This window comes from Sceloporus undulatus, chromosome 2 (assembly GCF_019175285.1).
Source record: "Sceloporus undulatus isolate JIND9_A2432 ecotype Alabama chromosome 2, SceUnd_v1.1, whole genome shotgun sequence".
Lineage (NCBI taxonomy): Eukaryota > Metazoa > Chordata > Lepidosauria > Squamata > Phrynosomatidae > Sceloporus > Sceloporus undulatus.
In genome coordinates this window covers 231132629-231151131 of record NC_056523.1, presented here as the reverse complement: position 1 = coordinate 231151131, position 18503 = coordinate 231132629, and the positions used below count along the sequence as shown (strand labels likewise).

At 40.1% G+C, this 18503-nt stretch overlaps 1 protein-coding gene across 1 annotated transcript; it reads right to left on the bottom strand.

Annotated features, from left to right (window-relative positions):
- Positions 1–153: 153 nt before the first annotated feature.
- SUPT20H (SPT20 homolog, SAGA complex component) lies at positions 154–18498 on the bottom strand (the record flags this gene model as incomplete). Its single annotated transcript, XM_042447742.1, has 16 exons — positions 154–335; positions 2234–2339; positions 3407–3517; positions 4427–4485; positions 5552–5709; positions 7029–7326; positions 8954–9109; positions 10709–10817; positions 12234–12351; positions 13038–13070; positions 13600–13757; positions 16188–16259; positions 17280–17336; positions 17428–17584; positions 17882–18021; positions 18436–18498. Coding segments are annotated over 16 exons (1884 nt in total), but the record flags the coding sequence as incomplete, so codon positions are not given.
- Between the last annotated feature and the right edge of the window lie 5 nt (positions 18499–18503).

The window sequence follows — 18503 nt, the reverse complement described above, 5'->3', positions numbered from 1 at the left end:
TAATGCAGTGTTTCTAGGTTGATAAACTGCATTTTAAAATTCTGTGTCTTTGTTTCATTGATCTGATTTTCACTGCAAGAAAACCTGTTGTGTCAGAATGGCTAGTTGCCTTTAAAGGTTTAGCAAACATAAATTCCAGTTCTATTTTACCAGAAGATTTCATTCAATTTTATTTAAAAAAACTATAAATATACATACATATCAAACAAGGATTTTAAGAATTTAGGAACAGTGAACTGCTTCTGTTTATTTTTTGACTGGATGCCTGAATGTTGTAGCTGAGCTGCTTGCACTGCTGCCACCTCTGCTGTCATAACCGTTTGATAGTGGAAGAGCTGCCAGGGAAGGAGCAGAAAACAAGCTTAGAAGGTTTTACTTCTGAAGAGTGAGGCTTCATCTTAGAGAAAGTTTAAACAAGCAAATCAGGTGGACAACAAACACCTTGCTGTAGCATCTAAGGCATTTTAGAAATAATTTTAAAAAGCCTGGTTTTCACTTTTCTCTGAAAGAAGATATCAATATAAAAAAATGCTCATGGTTCTGAAAAATCCATGACCTGTTTTTAAAGGACTAGCAGATTTTTCCTTGTTTTAAGCATGTCAGTTTTGATTTGATTTCAGTCACAGGCCAGTGGAGATAAGGGATATTAAGATATTATGGTATCGGATACAAAACTGCCTTTTGTAGTTATACTGAGATTCCAATTTGTCAGGATATAATGCATATATATATATATATATATATATTATATATATTATTTCATGTCCCCGTCCCAGTTTCCCCCCCCCCCCCCATTTTGCAGGGGCATTTTTGCTCTTGGTAGGGAACTCTCCTGATCTTCCTTCCGAAGTACAGATGCACAACATTAACTCTAAGTGTAAACCCTATCCTGAATTTGGGATACAGTGGTACCTCGGGATACACAATACCCAGGTTACGAAATTTCCGGGCTACGAAAAAATCCCATAGGAAATAATTGTTCGGGTTTACGAATGTTTTTTTCGGGACCGGAATTTGGTGCTTTTCGGCGCTATTTCACACGGAATCGCGGCTTTTCCCCATTAGCGCCTATGGCATTTCGGCTTACGAAGGCTTTTCGGGTTACGAAAGCGGCCGCGGAACGAATTAATTTCGTAACCCGAGGAAGCACTGTAGTTGAATTTCCAGTTAATTTACCAAACAAATCCCATTATCTCTGTAATCAGAATATTACATGGAGGTCTTAAAGGTAGAAGCAGAAAAGGAAGAGGCACTAGGGATCAAATTGCAAACATATGATGGATGATGGAGCACACAAAGGAATTCCGGAAGTAAATCAGCCTGTGTTTTATTGACTAAAGCAAAGCCATTGACTGCATAGATCATGAAAAGCTATGGCTTGACCTTAGAGGAATGGGTGCACCACTCCACCTGACTGTCTTGATGTGTTACCTATACTCAGGATAAAAAGCTGCTGTCAGATCAAAATATGGAGAAACGGAATCATTTCCAATTGGCAACGTAGTCAGTCAAGGCTGTATACTTATGAAAAGTTATAAGAGAAGGAGAGGACCTGTTTCAGGGGTCACAGTTGCGGGTGTAAATTGCACTGATCTTAAAATGCCTACAGCTTTTCAAATACAGAGGGAAAGGAATATAAATGAGGGGGGGGAAGGGTGTACTGTAGAAGCCTCTCTGCAGACTGTCAAGACGCACAAGGCTTGTATAGTATTTAAAACAGCCATCACCATTCTTCTCCACTTCAAACACCCAAAATGATGGGTGTGCCACATTCTTAGGGCTCCCCCATGTTGCTGCTGAATGCTGATTCAGCCGAAGAATAAGGTGAGGAAGGATGCGGTCCTTTTCTCTGGTTCAGGCAAGGGAGAGGTAATGGGTTGTGAGGGCTGCTTCCATACCCTGCCATGCCATGTCTCCTCTCTTGCCATTGCCTTCACCCTGGGTCCCTTTTCCAGCATTGACTCATGTGTATGTCACTGTCAGGATTTTGGGACTATTTTTTGTCAACCCCCCCCCCTTTACATATGGTAGTCCCAGGTGGAATCATCCACAGGGCATACTTTAATTCCTGTTGTGACCTCTGTGGAGTTTGAGTTTCTTACAGAGCTTTGGCCTAACCACTTACTATTACAGTCCCTTGAAGCAAATGTCATAGTATCCAAACAGTTTTTATGTGGCTGAAAAACAGAACTGCAGCATAACTCTCCAAAGAATGTTTTGAAAAGAAACATACCTGCTCCCTGAGGCTGCATAAAATTCCCTACTCCAGTCAGGTTAAGAACAGCAGTTTGCTGAGCAGACAAGGCCTGGTCTTGATTTGTGGAAACTTGTTCAGAATCCTGGCAAAAGAAGAAGAAGAAAAAAGATTTGACTCACAGAACAGAAGTGAAACCCTTAATTAGTTTCTCTTTGAAAATGTAACTATATTGTAAGACCTATGTGCACACAATTGGTTAGAAAAAGGTAGTTCTTAAAGCACTTCCTGAAATGGGGAAGAAATAGAGATAGCCTTTTGGAAACCATTGTTAGCAAACATAGGACCCATCCTCAGTAATGTGCCTCCCTGCCCCTTCTCCTCTTTGACTTTACATTACCATTCACAGAAAACTGCTTTATCCTCATTGGGCCATCTAATACAGTATTCATCAGCTCTAGCTGGCAACAACCTTCGAGGTTTCAGGATTATGTCCTAGCCCTGTCTTGGGCTCTAGGGACTGAATTAAGAATCTTCTGCATGCACAGCATATAGTAGATCATGCAATTTTAGCTAGTATAACCAGTGCTTAGGAATATGGGGAGTTGTGTCCAAAATAAATGGAGGACCAAAAGCTGACAACCACTGCTCTAGAGAAAAAGAGCTTGTGGTGATCAACATTTGCTGCTGTTGTGTGCCTTCAAATCTTTTTTGACTTATGACTACCTTAAGGCATCCCTATGACAGGGTTTTCTTGTCAAATTTCTTCAGAGAGAGTTTGCCATTGCCATCTTCAGAGCCTGAGACTGCGTGCCTTGCCCAAGGTCACCTGGTGGGTTTCCATGGCTTGAGGTGGGATTTGAATCTTGGTCTTCAGAGTCATAGTCCAACACTCAAACCAGTATGCCATGCTGACTTGATCAGCATACTAAGGGCTTATCCGGAGGTAGCCATGTTGTACAGTAACATCCAAAATCCACAAAACAACAATTTCTTTATTGAGCCAACCAAAATGGACAAAATACATGATGCAAGCTTTTGAAGCTCCACTAGGCTGAAAATGTTTTGATTTTAGCTGTGGTTATTCCAAGCTTTTCCCATGTGCAGCTATCACAAACAACAAATAACCAACTCTCTGGTGTATTCTAAGGGGGCCCAAACAAGTATACACACATATATTTTCACTAGATTATTTTTGAGAAATATACCTACTTGATCTCCCTGTTGCTGAGTACTTGAAGCTGTAGGAGGTTGGGATGAGAACTGGGAGAGTTGTTGCTGTTGCTGCTGCAAAGGGTTGAAAATCAGTGAGCCATCTGGAAGCTGTTCAGGTTTAAAGGCAAGAAACAGAGATCAGGTTGTACAGTATTTTCATGTGGTGAGCACAAAGAAAGATATAGCACTTAAACTTTGTATTCTTGTGTAGCCACAAAAAGTACCCAGGCTGTTGCCTAGTCATTGTCCCACCAGACACCAACTCATTCTAAACCCAATCCCATTAGATTAATATATTCAGCATCAAACAGTCTCTGTGAAACAAGCCACAAAGTAGGAGCAGGGAAAGTGCAAACCAAAACGTGTCACCCCACAGTATTCCACCCAGAATATGCTGATTTTCTACAATTCTCTTTTATCAAATTTCTTTGCAAGATAACAAAATGCTGTTCAGAATTCTAGCTGTGGAAAGAGGAGCTAGGCAAAGGGACTGTAAGAAAAGGCGACAGTATGAATATTAAGAATCCCACAGGCAGCTACTGCAAATCTGCAATTTTTGCAAATCTTCAGTAAAGAACAAGGTTTGTTGTTGTGTGCCATCAAGTCATTTCCAACTCATGGTGACCGAATCACGGGGCTTTCTTGGCTAATTTCTTTAGAGTGGATTTGCCTTTGCCATTGCCATTCTCTGAGAATGAGAGCGTGTGACTTGCCCAATGCCACCCAGTGGGTTTAAACGGCTGAGCCAGGATTCAAACCCTGGCCTTCAAAGTCACAGTCCAACGCTTAAACCACTACACCACACCCGTTCTGCTGTCTGGACATACTGTAACAGCTTCCTTGAAATATTTTTGTTAAAACAAAATCCTCATCCATTATTTTATTATTGTACTTGTCTATAAAGGTAAGTAACTATCCTTCCAAATACAGGAAAGCTTTTCAACGGGATGGAAGGTTTTAATCACCAGTCAAAGCAGATGGAAATCTGTCCAAAGTAATCATTGTGAATAAATTTACCTGCAGCAGATTCAGAGAATGAAGGCCTGGAGCACTGTTTAAACCCAAAGGACCACCTGCTGAAATTAGACAAGATAATTTTGTAACTGTTTTTCTCTTTACTTCGAAACTAGATTAGGCAAGGTCTTGAGCTTAAGATGAGGGTACCATTTGGAAATGTTATACAGTATTGCACAGAATCAGTACATATGCTATCTTCCATTTTGCTGAGCCTTTTTATCAGAATATAAAATAGGCTTTACAACTCAGAGCTTTTCTCTAAATGTCTTTCCTAGGTCCTAAATGTTAAACCTAGGTTCATAAGTTTAAGCTGACATAGAATGACATTTTAAAGAAAACCTTTGCTTGGAAATAGCTTTCTAGTGCATTATGATTTCATTATGATTGTTCAGCAGTACTATTCTGATTCTCTGTCCAATGTGACATCTGGTGGAAAGATGGTGCAAAAGTGGTACAAAACATACATTATATATTTATTGTATTTATGCTGACCCCACCAAAAAGTTCAAGGAAGTGTACAAAATCATTTTAAAAAAAGGTCAAGAGGGAGATAACAAGTAAAACTTGAAAGCATAGCAGCAGATTTATAAAAAAAAATCCAGGTTAAACACTAAACACACCAAATAAATACACTAAATTAAAATGCCTACATAAAGAAGATCCTTTGTGTTTGGTACTGAAAGTGACCAGCAGGCAAAAAGACCTAGTAAAGACAATTTAAAAGCAGCACATCATCACAAAAGCAAAGGCAGGTAAACACAATCTGGGGGCATAAACTACATTATCTGTAGTTTTCCTGCTATTTATTACGAACTGAAAGGGGTAGGGGGATTGGGAAACAGAGAAAGACAAATGCCTGTATGGTGGTAATTATGTATGCATTATTCTCTTCAGTCATTGAGTTGGATCTTCAGCCACATGCGCAGACATTATCAAAACCCTGGTGATTATCAGTGTAGGTGCTGGTAGTCTTAATGCAAGTCAGAAATTAAAATTCCTCTAATGGACTATTATCCACTTTACCCATTAAGCAATCAATTATCTTCTTCATAGTTTTCCTGAGCGTAAAAGCTGCCACCCTCCATGCACCAGCAACATTCAACAGTGGCTGGCTTTCATACTCACCTGGCTGAGAGGTTGAGGGCTGCACTGCAGCGGGCAGCGCACTTGGCACCAGACCTCCTGGTGGTAAAATGCTGCTCAAGTTTATGCCTGCAGGGGTTACTGCACTAGTACTACACCCCAACATGGAGTTTGAGCCACTCATCAATGTCTGCGCTCCGCTGTACAAATGTAATGAGCAGGCATTAGATCAACATGACAGGAAGGGCTGGGAGAGAGACAGTTTTGCTATCCCAACTCCCAGTGAAGATATCTCCATCATTAGCCTTGGGGATAAACAGTTCAATCTCCAACTGATTTTGTTAAGTCGTATTAGTTAAACTTAGGAGACATGTCAACAGTAACAATGAATTTGATCAGTCCAAAATTAGGAAATAAAAAATAGACCCATTTTTCTATAAAGCACGTATTGGTTGGCATTTTAGATACGTTTTAGACCTTCCCATAGTCACACATAAGTGCCCAGATAATCTGTTCCCAAAGAATGGGAGAACTGAAAGGCACTTTAGAAAAATATGAAAGATGTTCTGTGGGTTTTCTGGGTTATGTGGCTGTGTCCCGGAAGAATTTATTCATGCGTTTTGCCTGCATCTGTGGCTGGCATTTTCAGACACTGCCCCCTCTAAAGATGCCAGCCACAGATATAGGCAAAATGTAAGGAATAAATTCTTCCAGAACCTGGCCACATATCTGGAAAATCCACAGAAAACTATGGAAGCTGGCTGTTAAAGCCTCGACTTCACATGTGAACGATTGCTTTGGGTGTGAAAAACATAGTTCCACCACACTGTGCCTTCATTCCTTAAACGCAACTCCAAAGTCAGTAAGAATAAAATAAGGAAAATTAGTTTCTTTAAGCTCTCAGTCCTGAAAATGGTCTAGCTGATTAGGACAGACATTGCAAAGCTTTCATCTTCCTATTCCAAGTCCGTGGACAAATGCTTAAGAAAGTGCAACACAAGTTCTCACTTTCACACATGGCGAGCAATGATAACTGGCATGCCCCTCCCTTTGACACAGGGGATTTAACTTGTAGTTATACAATAGAGTCTCAATTATCCGGCGTAAACGGGAGGTCCCATTGGTCGGATAGCCGAAAATGTTGGATAATCCGGAGGGTCATAGGAAAAGCCTAGCAATAATTATGAAAAGCCTTGAATCACTATGAAAAGCCTTAAAATCGCTATGAAAAGCCTAGCAATCTCTATGAAAAGCCTTGCAATCACTATAAAAAGTGTGCTTGGGGCCTGGTGGGGCTTGCCACTGCACTTGGAGCCTTGTTTGGCTGGGGCCATGGTAAGGGCTCCAAGCCATGCCCACGGACTATCCGACGTCGGATAATCTGGAATGTCAGATAATCAAGACTCTACTGTATGAATAACTAGATTTTTCTAAGGTCCATCATAAGTCATCTGACTCAGAGCACAATTAAGGGGTATAAAAATGAAAACAAGGAAGTAGCACAGTGAAACCAACTTACCATACAGAGCCCACTACATTGATGAAGTTAAGTCCTGCAGTGTTTGGCATGACCTGGTTGGAGGAGGTTCCTGTAGTAGTGGATGTTACCATGGTGGAAAGAGGAATGGTCATTACAGGCAGTGCCTGGCTCAGAGACATTGGCTGCTGAGCAAACGGGGTTAGCAAAGTGGGCTGAGGGGTGAAGCCTGAATCTTGGGGAGTAAGGGTGGCAGAATGGGTAGTCAGAGTGGAGCTCTGAGCATCAGGAGGGTGTGGGTTGGCTGGAGTAGGAGTAGATGGTTTAGGAGTTCCAGACCCTGCTCATTGAGAAAAATAAAAAACACTAGTTTGTTATAAAAGTCCTTTTGTATAATAATGTTAATGGAATGCTTAGCTCTCACAGTGTGGAAAACAAAGACACTCCAAAAGTTAGTCACTGCTGCTTCAAACAACAGATGCAGCCCATGGCACATCAACATCCACTCAACTTAAGCTGCAGACAAACCTATATTTCCCTTAGGTAATCCTAAACACTGGCAACACATTTACACTACACCCCTACCATGAACAACTTTGTTAGTTTGCGTAATTTCTTTCAAGGAAGCATTTTGCTTGCAAAAAAAATTTCATCCAACAAGTATAAAAAAAAATCATCTGCACAGTACCATAGTCGAATAGGAAGAAAAACAGACTGAACAAACACCGACTAAGACCAAACTGAATACAGTACAAATAATTATCTGTGACTAGTTTGCTTAAGTTGGGCTTAATCACAAAGAAAGAAAAGTAGCCATGGTTGTGGCAGAAAATAAACACTGTATTTTTAATAGAGCGCATAAATTTGGCATGAAGACATCGTATCAATGGAATGGAAACAAAAACAAAAAAATTCAAAAGCTCTTGAGGTGTTTTCTTTTTATGATTTTTTTTTAGCTTTCATGTCCTGCAGAAAGAAAGGAAAGAAATGTGAATGTCTAGAAGCTGTGAGCAAAGTCTTCTTACAGCAACAAATGTGTGCAACATATTAATACAATTCATACCCGCAACATAAAGGACGGAAGGGAGGGGAGAGGGTTGTGTGAATCAGACTGTTGGAAAATTGATCAAAGCTTCCTTACAGGTTTCTTTGTGCAAAACAGGAAGGCAGAAAAGACACCTTTTGAGCCATCCAAAGAGTTTTTAGACTATGCCACTTGAGCTACAGGACTACGCTGTGCAGCAGACTGAAGAAACGAGTCTACAGGTTATTTTTATGGATCCCTTCTCTTTTACCTTATGCAAATATTTTAAAGGTTGGTAAACATCCATAGCTGTTATTTTTATTTAAGGGATCTGTAGTACTGATGCTACCCGCTAATCCAAATTCGACTCAGAAAACATTTAACAAACTTGACTGCTAGACTGAGATGATTCTCATTTTTGTCATCAGCAATGATTTGTAAAACAGTATAGCAGAGTTTTAAAAAATCCACTTATAGTTTATTGTATTGCCACCTTAGGACTGATCATGTTAAATACATACACAGAGATACAACCGCACCATACTTGATGACATTTATGATGTTTTTGCTCCTTAAAATATGAAAATGACAGTTGGCTTTAGCAAACTATTGTTGATACACTGGTGGAAAGAGCTGCATTTTAGAAATGTCTATGGTCACATTAACAATCAGGCTGAGTTAGAGAGAGACCAAGGTTGATTGCATAAAATGGATTAAAACGTATACACAAAGGGTGCATACATATATAAATTTATACAGAGAAACAGATACAGTTACAGCAAACAAAGTACATACAGTCAACAAGAGGCCTGCCTTAAGTGCTGTACAACTTTATATACAATCTAGCATATGATGGACATTTTGGTTCTCCAATCAGCCAAGTTAGGAAGTTTACCATGAGAAGCTTATGAAGACTTAATGGAGAATTTAGGGCGAGACTCACTTTGTGAAGAGCTTGCTGGAGACATGGTTGTTGGAGAAAGCATGCTCAGCTGATTCAGATCCAGAGATTGCTTCCGAGACACTGCGGGAGGCTTGGGAGGAGGAGGAGTGGGGGATTTTAGGTGGCCGCTTGACTGCTGTGGACTAAAGAGATTACCTGAAAAACACAATTAAACTAGATTATGTTTTAGACATAGCATCAGAAAGACCATAATTCATAATAGAGATTATACTGCACACTAAGTACATATTATGTCCTGGTCCTAAACCAGTGTCTGTCTTCAGTAATGAACTGGACAAGGGCAAACAAATTGAAACTTAATCCAGACAAGACAGAGGTGTTCCTGGTCAGTCGGAAGGCAGATCGGGGAATAGGGATCCAGCCTGTGTTAGATGGGGTCATGCTCCCCCTGAAGACACAGGTTTGCAGTTTGGGGGTACTCTTGGACTCAGCTTTGAACCTGGAGGCCCAGGTCTCAGCTGTGACCAGGAGTGCTTTCGCACATTTAAAACTTGTGCACCAGCTGTGCCCGTTCCTTGAGAAACCAAATCTGGCCACGGTGGTACATGCCTTGGTTACATCACGTTTGGACTACTGTAATGGGCTCTACCTGGGCCTGCCTTTGAAAAATGTTCGGAAAATTCAGCTGGTTTAAAGAGCTGCTGCCAGGCTGTTAACGGGGTAGATTACACAGACCATACAACGACCCTGTTGAAACAGCTTCATTGGCTGCCAGTTTGTTTCCGGGCACAATTCAAGGTGCTGGTTATTACCTATAAAGACCTACATGGCTCAGGTCCACACTATTTGGCAGACAGTTTCTCCTGGTATGAACCAACCCAGACTCTGAGATCCCCTTCTCTCCATCCCAACACCATCACAAACACGGTTTGTGGGGATGTGAGAGAGGGCCTTCTCGGTGGCTGCCCCTAGACTCTGGAACTCCCTGCCCAGGGAGATCAGAACGGCTCCCTCCTTGATGGCCTTCCGCCGGCAGGTGAAGACCTACCTGTTCAAACAGGCATTTAAGGAACTGCTATAAGGACAGGCTGGGATGTTGGACCATTAAAAAAATTTTGTTACAGTTTTTCTTCCTCTTATTAATAGTTTTTTTCTTTTTCTTTTTAAAATATGTTTTATTCTTTTAATAACTCTGTTTTAATATTATTATTATTATTTATTTTTTAATCTAATTTAATTTTTTATGTTTTTAATTGTACTGTTTTTAAGGCTGTCGAGCCGCTCTGAGTCCCAGTCCTGGGAAAAGAGCGGGATACAAATAAATATAATAAAATAAATAAGTAAATAAATAATATAAGAGCAAGTAAGGCAGGGTTTTGGGTTTTTTTGCTACCTACAGCACTTGTTAATCTGGATTACTCAACAGGAGGGACCGAGGTAGTCTTCTCCACCTCCTCCTCTGCCAGACTGAAGTATGGAGGATGTTCTGCCATGATCCCCCAGTTTCTTGCTCTCAGTCTATGGGTCAAGGCAAGAGATTGTCCCTAATCAACCAGCTTAGCCAGGAGAACTTCATCCTCTTAAGCAGCTGCAGGCAAGGAGTCTCATTATGGAAATTGATCACATTATCCCACTCTACTGTATGAGACAACACCATAAAGTATAACTGAGACAGACTCTCAATGTATGTGCACATTGAAAATAATAAACAATGCCAGGCTTTAGAGATGGGGTGGAGGACTTTTCCCACAATGATTTATATGCTAAAAAGGATAGTGGGAAAAAGCATTTTACCTGTAGAGCTGCCTCCTGAACTTGAAGGTAGTTTGATGGGAGGTGGCCGGTGTTTCACACCTTTTCCCAGTAATGATGACTGAACATACCCGGATACACTCTCAGCCTGCTAAACACAGATACACACACACAAACAAATGTTACCATGCATAAAGATTGCAAAGAAGTGGAAATCCTATATCCTCCAGGAAACCCCTTAGCTATAAAAGAATGCTCCAGAACTAATGTGACAGAAATTACTGACAAACGGATCAAGAAGCTAAAAGGCCAGCCTGTATCACACACTTTACAAATTCCCTGCTACCTATTTCCCTCAGGGCTGGGATTCAGGCCCATTATAGTAAAAGAAAGAGTGTTCTTCGGCTATATATTTATTTCTAAGGGAAGACCACATTACATGAACTAGCATTTTCATCTAAAGCAATGGAACAAGGAAGGCTGCTGCTAACAAATGATTCCAGTGTAAAAATCTAGAATGTTTCCAGGAAAATTCAACTTTACATAAAAATTAGTTGAAATCTGGAATAATAAACAATTGTACATGCTGCCAGTGTTAACTTTTATATTAGCCTTATTTTGATGTTGTTTGTGTGTCTGAATGCTAACTTGTTTTCCATTATCAACTGAAACTGTTGAAAGAAAAATATTTTCCCTTATCAAGAAATCTAACTGAAAAACTCTGCTTTTGTACCATCTTTTATTCTAGCTCGATGAATTTCCAAATATAAAGTACCGTAAAAACAGGAATGCTTTGGCAAGGAGCAAACAGCTCTACTAAGTCAATTCGCCTCTTTCGTTTCCCATCCAATACTAACTCTTGCTCTTATTCTTCTCATCTTCTTCTCATTCTCAAGGAAGGAATAATAGATAAATAGATAAAAAAAGGAATTCTGCAATCCTTTTTATCTATTTGTTCAGTATCCCCTCCTTAATCCAGTAATGGCTTCTTTGTTTTAACGAATTTCCAACATTCCACCTTCCCTTCCCAAAATCCTGACACATTCTAGTGTGATCAGCAAATAAAACTAAGGGCAGAGCTATGCTGGTATATCTGACAATGGATTACAATTTCAGAATGTAGTTAAAACAAAAATGTGGCGGGTTTATAGTCCCACTTTATGGTGCCTGTGAGTGTTCTTCTATTTCCCTTTACAGAAATGATTCACTCCAATTCATCTGTAAGAATAAAAGTTAAGCTCTGCTCTTGGGGAGTACATAATGTTAGGGTTTGATTATGAATAATTTACATACTTTGAAACTTCTGTAGGGCTCTTCTGCCAAAAGAAAAAGAAAGCTTCCATTGAGACACTGCTTTCAACTCTGTAGCACTTGATAAAGGTGGATAGATTGCCCTTATGACTATCACACAGGTTTCAGCTAAAGAAGGCTTAGCACTAAAGTCAGAACTGCTGCAGGCCTGAGTTGGTTTAGGAAGGTACTTGTTTGCTTAAGAGAAATTAAACTGTAAATTCCTGTAATTTTTCAATGGGTACTCAATGTTCTCTAATATACAGTAGCAACATACTTCCATTTCCTTCTCAGGAGAAAGTTCACTTAGACAAACTCCGCCGTTTGAGTTATGAAACATCTTCACTGTGCATTTAGCTTCATTTTGAACTAGTTCCTGGTACTGGTTGACCACTCTGCAAAATGACATTAAACAGAAGTCTTTCATGAGGTCCCAGAAATATTAAAGATAGGTGTATCCACCTAGTCACACACACACACACACACACACACACACACGCCCTTTTATCTATGTTTTCTTTGCCTATTCATTACTTCCAGTCCTTCCATTAACTCATAAATAAAATACTAAAAATGCAAAGATTAACAGAAAACTGTGTAAATTTACTCTACTACCTGTATTCAAATCTTTATATTTTACAAACATGTTCTTATTTGGCATGCTCCTCTAGTCCTCATTTGAGTTGTTTCCAGAACCACGATTTGATCTGTCATGTGAAGAGTAGGAATGTTCCAACTAAGGGCACATGAGAAGAGTGACACAGAGAACACACACACACACACACACACACACACACACACACACACACTGTACCTATTGTTTACAAAAGACCCACATGCTATACAGAAGATCAGCCCTGACCAAAGTCCTAACGCTTCTATACACAACAGTCAGAAATGATTATCTAAGGGAACTAAAGGCCCAGAGCAACAGAGACCCTTCTGGGAAAGGGGGAGAAGAGAAGGAAGGTGTTTGCCCATGAACCAGAAAGGGGGCATAAGAAACTAAGGGGCAAATCAAGGGGAGAAGCAAGAACCCAGTTATCTATGTAATCATGAAAATGTTGATAAAGCTACTTACCTTTCAGCTTCTGATTTTGAGCCGATAAGAAAACTGTAAGTAACACAATATAATAATCAAAAACCATTTTAAGTTAGAAAGTACAAATGATAAGCTGAGCGGGGCCCTTCTAGAAATGTTGCAATACAAGTTTGGTGGGAAATGTGGCCCATAGACTACATGAACTAATCACTTGTTTAGAATGCCACCCCGGACTCTCCAAGTCCTCAAAGAGCAAAACCAACCAAATGCAAAATAAACATAAAAACAAAATTTAAAAAAACTGCAAGAAGAAACATGCTGCCATATTTAGCACGATTTCTCACCTGTGTGAATTGCTGAAAAATTGGGTGGCATACTACTAATAACCACTATCAGCATTTTGTCCCTATAGTGCCATGGTTACAATGAGGCAGTCAGATATCCTCCCTCCTCCCAAGTTACAACCACCTCTGCCTCAGCTTTCCTGGAACCCACAAGTACTAGAAGAAAAGATTTCATCTTCCAGAAATCAGCAAATTTGCCTCCAAAGTTACTATCCCCAACATCCTTTACTCCAAAATATAATACCACTACTACTTACTGTGACGGAATAGCTGGGCTCTCATTATCTTCTTCACTCTTAATCATCTGTATTTTGCCATAGTATAATGGATTTCCCAATGACTGGAAAATTGTCAGTTTTGTTTTCTGAAGTTGACTTCCAACTTCACATTCAAAGACATAATCATCTTTTACTTCCTGCCAAAATAAAAACATTTATACAAGGAATTCATCTCCCAAAGCTTCCTTTTAGCACAGGTAAGAATGAGCCCTTCAGAAAGAAAAAGAAAAAAGGAAGGGCTCACAATGCTTTCCAAGTTACAATGCAGTGGAGAAGGAAGTTTCCTCTTTGTTATTTCCCCAGGCCTTCCTTTATTTTTTAAATTAGCTTTTCCATTACAATCAATTATACATCTCTCCCTGTGTCAGGAACTGGGGTTTGGGATCCTAAAGAATCAAGGACCCTATGATTCACACCCAAGGCATTTACGTATTTTGCCTCTACTGCTGCTGGAGATCTGCCATTGGAGAAGGAATGGCCTTAGCTATCCAGCCCTTCACTCTGCCCTACAAGAGGGTATCTAAACTAGTTTACGACTCCACCTGGATGCCCTCCTTTGTGTTTGCTACTATAATTTATACTATGTTGTGATAATGGATGTATTTTGTATTGTACGGCATAAAAATTGGTAGGCCTGAAAAGTATGCAATAATTAAGGAAAAAAGATTAAATACGATAAAGTAAATCTCTCTTTCGTGCAAGAAACAACATGCTTACTTCACTTATTTTTCCCTCTTGCTTTGCCACTAGTTTTAGTGTCTCCTGGATTATTTAATCAAATAGTATAAGCTACGTTTGACTGCTAAGTCATTTGACAACAGTCAAAATATTCCAAAAATGCCACTGTGTAGACAGCAGTGGGCCTTTTTAAATTTCCATATTATCACTAGTTACCAACGGCAGAAATTGGGACAATGTGTCTTCTAGCTAAGAACAAGTGTGCTGATTCCAGGACATTCAACTTCCAGGCCAAGTAAGGCTCAAGGATCTGTCAAAATGAAATGGTGTACCAAAATGATGGTTTACTGAATATGTGAAGATGTTAAAAGGGATGCAGCAATAAAATCTAAGGCAAAGTGAGGTCACAGCTTCTCTTTGTAACAGCTACTGTTCACCGGAGTCTGCACAATGACCTAAACACCAGCGCAGCCGCCTGGGCTCCTGGGCTGAACTACAGCTGACTAGGGTTCCCTCAGACCAGATGAATGGCCGATTTTTCCTGATTTTGGATGTTACTGCAGGTATGTCTAAACAGTATCAGAAAACAGTGATCAACGGTAAATAGCACTGCCTGTCAAGCAGGATTTTGACAAGGACTAAGGCAACCCAGGTTCTGATTCTCAGCCTTGAAGCTGACACTAGGCCAGTCAATAGTCCCAAACCCTAACCTTGTGATGGTGAACCTATGGCACGCGTGCCACGGGTGGCACGCGATGCCAATTAGCCAGGCACGGGGCGAGGAAGAAGGCGGAAGAGGCACGCATGTGCCCATTCCGCCTTCTCCCTGCCTTTTTCGGGCCTCCTGCTGTCTCTCTCAGACAGCAGGAAGCCAAAAAATTGCGCTCAGAAGAAGGAGCCAGAGGCGCACGCGTCTGGCTCCTCCTCCCAGCCCTCTTTCCTCCCAGGTTCCCTTTACTCGAGGCAAACAGGCCCCTTGGAACCCATTCGCTCGGAGGAAAGGACTGAGAAGGGGCCTGGGACGCGTGCCCAGATCCCTTCCCCTAGGCTTCCCTTTCCTCCGTATGAACAGGCCCCTTGGAGCCCATTTGCGAGGAGAAAAGGACCGAGGAGGAGAGTGTGGGCCGACACCTCCTCCTTCTCCCCATGGGGCTTTGCTAAACCTGAGGTGTCCTTTGGAGAACACTTTAGGTCTGGCGAAGCCTCTCAGAGAGGAGCAAGGGCCGCTGGCCTCCTCTTCCCCGCGGGGCTTCGCTAGACCTGAGGTGTCCTTTGGAGGACACCTCAGGTCTGGCAAAGCCCCGAGGAAAGGAGCAGGGGCTGCGGGCCTTTGGAGGACATCTCAGGTCTGGCGATGCCCCGAGGAAAGGAGCAGGGGCCGTGGGCTATACAATGGTATAGTAAAATGGTACATCTTATATAAAACAGCTTTTTGGGTTTTTTAAAAAATGTTTTCAAGCCATGGATGGTTGAATCCATGGACACAGAGGGCTGACTCATTAGCCTATCAGAACCTCTGATGATTATCATTATTATTTTAGCATTAATGCTTCAAACATACTATTATTTTACTAAAATGTGGCTGGACAATTGAGTAAATCTCTTCTGAATGGTCAAACATCCTAGTGAAATCCACCAGTCCAGGAGCAGCCTGTTTCTGAAGATTACAATTGCAAATGCCTTTCTTCACCAAAAGCTGCATCTCCACTGTTACACTTCAGTGTTTCTCACACACACACACACACACACACACACACACACACACAGTCACCTACATTGTCTTTAATTCTGATTGTTCTTTTATACTGTTGTTTTTTTTTCATTTTTATTTGGAGGAAGAAATCTCTAGATCTCTAGGGAGGGTAATCTAAAAGTCTATAATTACTCACATGAGCTGGCCAGACACTTGGCTGTGAGTCATCCGTCTTGATAGATTTTTCTACTTTAGCATATTTTTCCACCTTTGGAAACATCAACAGAAGTGTTATTAAAATTAAACCAGGCAACAAAAACATCATTGATTACTATAATACTTTTGATAAGCAGAAAAATACAGAATTGAATTTAAGAGATAATAAAGATACATGAATATTTTTTTACAAATGCTAATCAAACTAATGGTTCAAAGAGTTAAAAGGAAGACCAGACACTAGCGAGGCTGTCGAGTTGTATTATTTTGGGATTATTCCAGAAAAGAAATGCAAAAGAAAATAATGTTGTAAAACAAACTCTTGTCCAAACATTCCACTATTATGTGCAGTACACCCTTAATATATGTGGGGGATCTGTTCCACCACCACCCCTGTGTAAGGGAAAAACCGCAGGACTTCAAGGCCTGTTTGTTGAAATGGCTTTGCGCTCCCATGTGCAGCGCTGCACACACCTCAGGCATGTGTGCCATTTTAACATCTGAGGCTTGCTGTCCATGTAAGCTTAAAGATGCATATAGCAAATCCGTGGATGGGGCAGGCTCACTGTAAATCATATTGTTATAATAAAGCCCATAGTAAAAGATAACTGTCCAAATTATATAAATTAGTCCTTCTCCTAACTGCACTTATTTTAGCCATTCTACCCTATATTTATCTAAAACACTAATATCTGTGTTTCTATCATTAATATATCAAATGAATGGGTACCAACTTAAATAAAATGCATCTAGTTTAACTTTTCTTATACTTAATAACATACATTATGGGAAACAATCCATAATAAGTATAAACTATATCATTTTATACCTTATAGATAGTAAATAGTTTTTACTATCTTTCTACCATTGAGCCATTACGAAATGAGCTGGCACACTGCAAAACATCACAAAGACTTTATATAAAAAGTCTTATAATCTCCTTCAAAAATACCTTGCCGGCATAACATCTTCAGCAAAGAGAAAAGCAATTAAATAATTAATACCAGAATGAACTGACAATTGGGCAGTTGCAGCACATATACTAGTGAACAGCCCTGGAACTACAACTTACATCCACTTCAGACGGTGCAGTCAAATAGCAAGGGGTCTGTTTCCACATATCTACGCACTAAAAGGAACAAGAAAACAAAGCTATGAAAAAATGATCATTAAGATTATTTATCCAATTTACTTTTTTAAGGTTTCAAAAATATGCATACATTTCCAGCTTTGGAAATTTTGAGGTCATGTTGCGGTGCTGCTTTTCTCTCTTTTCTTTTTTGCACATAATCCAACAATTTAAGCTGTGGTGGTGTTGTGCAGTGAGTCACTTCCTGCTGTCGATTCAAAGATGACCGGGAGTATCTCTTGAAGCATCTACAAAACACAAACAATGAATGGAAGGAAATTTACCACAGTCTGGATTAAGTGTATAACAGCACCCCAGAGCTAGGGTCTGTAATACAATTTGTTTTTATGAATGGTTGACCACAAGTGACATTGATTCCACACAAACTTTTAAGGGTTCTTTTCTAAGTGTTTTTATTCTGGCAGGAATTGGTAGCTAACGTTGAAGTTATTACATGGATTTTAAAAATCAAATCAAATGTTTAAAGCAACATAGATACTAGAGAGATATGAAGAGATTCAACAGAGGTTACCACTTTCCAATACCGTTTCATTGGGTGAGTATTCATTTTCTGCTTGTTATAGAGAAGTCTGTTTGTTGTACAGGTTACAGCAATTGAGGGATCTAGACACAGGGGTTCAGCTGTAGCAAGTATGAGCTGGCTTTCTAGTAGGAGTTTGTCTTCCTAAAACATGAACACAGAAGATTGCAAAATAATAATATATCTTACTGTACATTTTTAAAGAAGTAAGTGTCTCAGTATGACTTTGTTTCACATGATCATACATTAGGCTGGGTACATCTGAAAAATATTTAGATATCATATTTATCATTCTTTCCAACATGACAGCTGCATGCTACACACTTCACAACTGAGTATAGGTACAAATACTATGAAATTATCATTTTCAGTGGTTAACCTATGTGATTGTACTTTCACTGAATGAAGCCCATTTTACATTTTTGCTCCTGCTGGATGACAGACGATATCAGCTTAGCTAAAGAATAGCTGCCCAAAGGACTTCTTTCTCGTACAGACAAATCACTGAAGTACAAAATTACTAAAACCAATTCTGTAGCTGCTATATATATTTTTTACCTGTGTCCATTTGTGGTTGTCACTTGTAATGGAATGAACATCACAAACCAAAGTCTGGAAAAAGAAAA